The sequence below is a fragment of the Onychomys torridus genome, chromosome 11 (genome assembly GCF_903995425.1).
Source record: "Onychomys torridus chromosome 11, mOncTor1.1, whole genome shotgun sequence".
Classification (NCBI taxonomy): Eukaryota; Metazoa; Chordata; class Mammalia; order Rodentia; family Cricetidae; genus Onychomys; species Onychomys torridus.
Window position 1 is genome coordinate 21,092,839 of NC_050453.1, and position 4,892 is coordinate 21,097,730.

Sequence of the window (4,892 nt, forward strand, 5' to 3'; positions counted from 1 at the left end):
AATCCATAATTTAACCTCTTTTATATTTGAGTTTGCTTGACTCCTAAGGGAACAAATTATTCCATTAGACTTTTATTTTAAGAAAATTTATCACTAAATCATTTCTTGAATGTTTGCCCATTCAAAGAAAATGTGACTAGGAGACAGAAATAGTTACCCCCAAAGCTCCAGGATATTCCTGATTACATTTCAGTGATAAGACCTCTTAAGAAAAATGGGCAAAAATAATGCAACTGAAAACATCAGATTCCATTACCATTGTTTGATACAGCAGGTGAGCCAACAGTATCTGCTAGAACCCTTCCCATCTTAAAATGTTATTCTCATAGTAAAATTTAAATTTAAAACCAGAATATTTTGGGTATTGCATATGGTTTCTGAGACTTATAAAACAAACAGCCTATTTACTTCAGGAAAGATTTTGTTTAAAATGCATAACATTGTATTACATAATGACTAAATATGTACTTAAATATTGGTGGTCTCTCATTCATATATAATGACATATCTAGGTGTTGTTCAAATCTTAAATAGAGATCTTCAAATATTAATAGAAAACCCTGAGCCAGATATTGGGGTAAGAGCTGAAAGATCAGAGAAGCAGAGCAAGCCACAGTCAACTTCACCCCACCAACTCCTCTGCCAATTCTGAAAGCCTCGGAGTCCTCACCCGAAAGGCTTCAGCCAAGAAGAGCCTGTAGTTCCCGTCTCTTCATGTCTTATATACCTTTCTGTGACCTGCCATATTACTTCCTGGGATTAAAGGTATGTGTGCTTCCCAAGTGAAGGCATGAGATCTCAAGTGCTGGGATTAAAAGTGTGTGCTACTACTGTCTGGCTCTGTTTCTCTCCTAGACTGAGTAGTAGACTCCTAGACTCTTGTAGTCTGGGGTGGTCTTGAACTCACAGAGATCCAGACTAATCTTTGCCTCTCGAGTGCTAGGATTAAAGGTATGTGCCACCACTGCCTGACCCCTATGTCTAATCTAGTGGCTGGCTCTGTCCTCTGATCCTCAGGCAAGGTTTATTGGGGTACACAATATATCACCACATCTAGGGAAGTTATTACTTGCATTTTAAATTTATTGAAAAATCCATAAATTAAAATATTTAACATTTGTAAGTTGTAACACACTATGCATACACCATTCTTTTAGGTTTTCAAATATTATAAGATTAATGAAATATATAAACACCTTCCCCTTCCAGATTACTGCTTTAATAAGGGATTTTTTTTTTTTTGAGAAAAAAGGCTCAAAGAATCAGGTGCCTCATAAAGTTATCAACAGTATCCTCTATAATAAAATATAAAGATTATTACACTATTTTTCTAAAGGGCATGTTTCACAGACCAAGTCCCATTCACACAAGTATATTGCTACATTTGTGTTGAAAAGTCCCACAGGGTACTTACTCATGGGAGACAGCACACATTGCTCTAACTAAAAGTTGCTCTAAGCTGCTACAACTAAATGAGATTTCCTTTACATGTGGGGAAGCAACTATGGCTGATTTTAAATAAATAAGTATGCTACATTATTGTCATAAAAATGCATCAAAATAAAAAACCAAAGAGGTGTCTAAAGTAAAAGCAAAATTGGCAGAACAAAAATTAACAAAAATAGACAGAATAAAAATTAATATGTTAGTAAATATTGGTTATAAATACAATTGTAAGTATTAATAAACAAATAATAGAATAAAAATTAACATCAAGGAAAATGAAAGAGGAGCCAGGTCTGGGGTCATATGAATGATTAAACACAGGAAAGATAAGGAGAGAAATATTGAGAATGTACAGAAGTTAACAGGGAAGCTCTAGAAAATTTCTCATATTGGACAAGTATCTAGGTAAAGAAACAATGAGATGAGACTTCTAAAGCCCAATATGTACTTAAGTGTCTCCCCATCATTGACATTGTCTCTGTCATTCTCTTCTTCCTCAGATACATTTTCATCATCTTTGATAAACTCCAATGGTCATTTCCCCAGTCTTCATTATCACCTCTACCAGACCCCTCCCCTGACCTGCTTCAGATTCCATTTTTACAGTGATCTCATCTATCTACACAGAGATGCTGTTCGGCACCACTTGTGATTTCCCATTCTCCATCTCTTCATTGTTTGCTCTATTCTTTTCAATTCTCCTTCTCCCCATCCATGCTTTTCAATAGAGAATCCACTTTGGTTTATCTGGGTCAGATTCTTCTCAATATCCTGAAGTCTATTTCTTTTCAACTAAAGACTTGATAGAAGATCCAGCTGTCCACTCTTAGAACTGAAGCCACTTTTGTTCCTTGGTGAGAGTTTCCTTATACACGATAATGTCTAGAGGGCCCCACAATAGAAACAGTAGGAGGAGGAAGAAAAAGTAGAGGGTAAACTAAAGAAAGAGGAAGAATAACTCAGGCTGGATATAAGGCCGAGAGTAAAGCAGCTACCCTGGGCAAGACCAACTAAGAAGCAATATGTAGACTCATAGGGTTGTGCATTACCTCCTCAATAGCAAACTAGGAGAAATATCAATGTAGAATTATGAGACAGGGAGGTGCTTACAACCCACTGAAAGCCCATTCATTGCATGGTTATGATTTTATAATTCTTATAGGAAGTGTAGAACTGAAGCCTTTGATTCAACATAATCAGAATCCTCTTTTAGTTACATTACAACTTCAGCTCATCAATGATCAATAGACTCCACAAAACATAGAGATCAGGTTTAGATTATAGATTAAATATTCTACAAGCCATACTGACAGTCTTACATTCATGTGTCAGTTATAAAACTGTTTGTAGCCAATGTTTTAACAATAACGGTAAATATTTTCACATATTTTTCTGTAATATATCGACTTCTTGAAATTTATCTTGAAGCAACATGTTAGGAAAGGAATTTTGTTCAAGATTATAACTATTACTGGATTTATAAGATAGAGAAACCTAGAACATTTCAAGTTCAAGTAAATTTATAACATATCAGTATAATATCTCATAATTAAGCTATAATAAACACTGTATGGATACACAAACCCTACCATAAAAATACAGATTTTACAAAAATGAGCTATCAAGTCACATATGTGTAATATTAAATATATTACAAAATTGTGTATTTTGTCCCTTTCAGGGGAAAAGATGCAAAATATTTTAGAGTGATGAAATACATGTATTTATTCAATCTCAGTTTACTCATTTGACTTTCTTTAAAATTTTAATTTCTTTTTATAGTGATTGACACAATACCAAATATTACCTCTGACTCTGATGTTCTGCTGATGAAATGTTATAATCACATCACAGAGATACATGAGTCTTAAACAGTCAGAACACTAATGGAAAGGAGACAAAGACAAAAGGAAAATGCCTATAGTTTGGATGCAAGGAAGTTTCTTTCTCCGAGACTTGTTAAAGGGCTTTGGATTAATCACTCAACAACAGAGAGAGTTAGTATGCATTCTGGTGCATCATGAGTCTATAATGACTCTAAGGTTATTGTGAAGACAATAATGTAGATAACAATGGCCAAGGAGTTGAGTCAGAAAGGTAATGCCTATGAATGTTCTTCATAGATAACCATAACCTAACCATTCCAGAGTTAAAGAACAAAATGAACTCTCTCTCTCTGCCTCTGTCTCTCTCCCTGTCTCTCTGTCTCTGTCTCTCTCTCTCTCACACACATACACAATTTTCAGTGGTTGGGGAAATTAAGATAAAAATTGTTATGTAAAAAAGAGAAATAATCCCCGTGAATTCTCAGAAGATAAAATTTATGTGTCTATCCATTAGCTCATTGAAAAAGTGTTTGTTAAAATCTTTTAAATTAAGTCATTCTTTGGATTCTTTGGGATCTATTTTTTCTTTTCTTTTCTTTTTTGAAATTATCTTAAGTAGGTTAAAAAGGCATAAGCTTAAATTACCTACCTGATTCATTGAACACCTTTTGAGAGCAAAAGAGTTTGTTAATTGCATCTTTCATGTCCTTATTTCTCAGGCTGTATATAATAGGATTGAAAAAGGGAGCAAATACAGAAAATGTAAGAGCAATGGTGTTGTCCCAGAATGGTGTATAAGTGGCAGAAAATCGAAGATACATAAGGGCCACACTGCCAAAAAACAACAGGAAGACAGCAATGTGGGCAGCACAGGTGGAAAAGGCCTTTTTACGGCCCTCTGTTGAAGAGATGCCGAGGATAACAACGATAATTCTTATGTAAGAAAGAGAAATAATCAGACTTGTTATCAGAATAGCAAGGGCATGAATCACGTCTTGAACCAGGATCACCGAGGCATCTGTACAGGCTAACTTCAACAAAGGGGTGAAATCACAGAATATCTGGTGGATTTGATTGGGACCACAAAAAGGTAGAGTAGAAATCCATACAATCTCAGGTAGAAGGATGAGGAAGCCAAATATACAAGAACCAGCAGTGAGCTGAGCACACAGCCGGGGTGTCATGATGTTAGGGTAGCGGAGTGGATTGCAGATAGCAACATACCTGTCAATAGCCATGACAGTCAGAAGGGTCCCTTCAGTGTTTCCAAGGGAATGGAAGAAGTACATCTGCAAGAGGCAGCCCATGAAGGAAATGGTCTTTTGCTCACTTATTAGATTGGAGAGCATCTTAGGGATGGTAGCTGTTGTATACCACATCTCAAGAAATGAAAAGATACTTATAAAATTATACATGGGATTGTGAAGACGGGTATCCAGTCTGACAGCAAAGAAGATCATCAAGTTTCCTGCCACAATAAAGATGTAGATGAAAAGTAAAGGGAAAAAGTACAGGAGGCCACCATCCTGGAGCTGGGGGAAAGCAGTGAAGACAAATACAGTCACTGATGATAGGTTTCCATTCTCCATATCCCCATCTGAGTGACCTGTGAATGAGAGA

At 35.9% G+C, this 4,892-nt stretch overlaps 1 protein-coding gene across 1 annotated transcript; it reads right to left on the reverse strand.

Annotated features, from left to right (window-relative positions):
- Nucleotides 1-3,886: 3,886 nt before the first annotated feature.
- Nucleotides 3,887-4,892, reverse strand: LOC118593516 (olfactory receptor 6K3-like). The gene has a single exon (XM_036203033.1). The coding sequence runs from the start codon at nucleotides 4,859-4,861 to the stop codon at nucleotides 3,914-3,916; it is 948 nt and encodes a 315-aa protein (XP_036058926.1). The 5' UTR covers nucleotides 4,862-4,892; the 3' UTR covers nucleotides 3,887-3,913.

What these genes read in the sequence shown, in the direction of transcription:
- LOC118593516 (XM_036203033.1), bottom strand. Translation starts at nt 4,861, where the DNA reads ATGGAGAATGGAAACCTATCATCAGTGACTGTATTTGTCTTCACTGCT.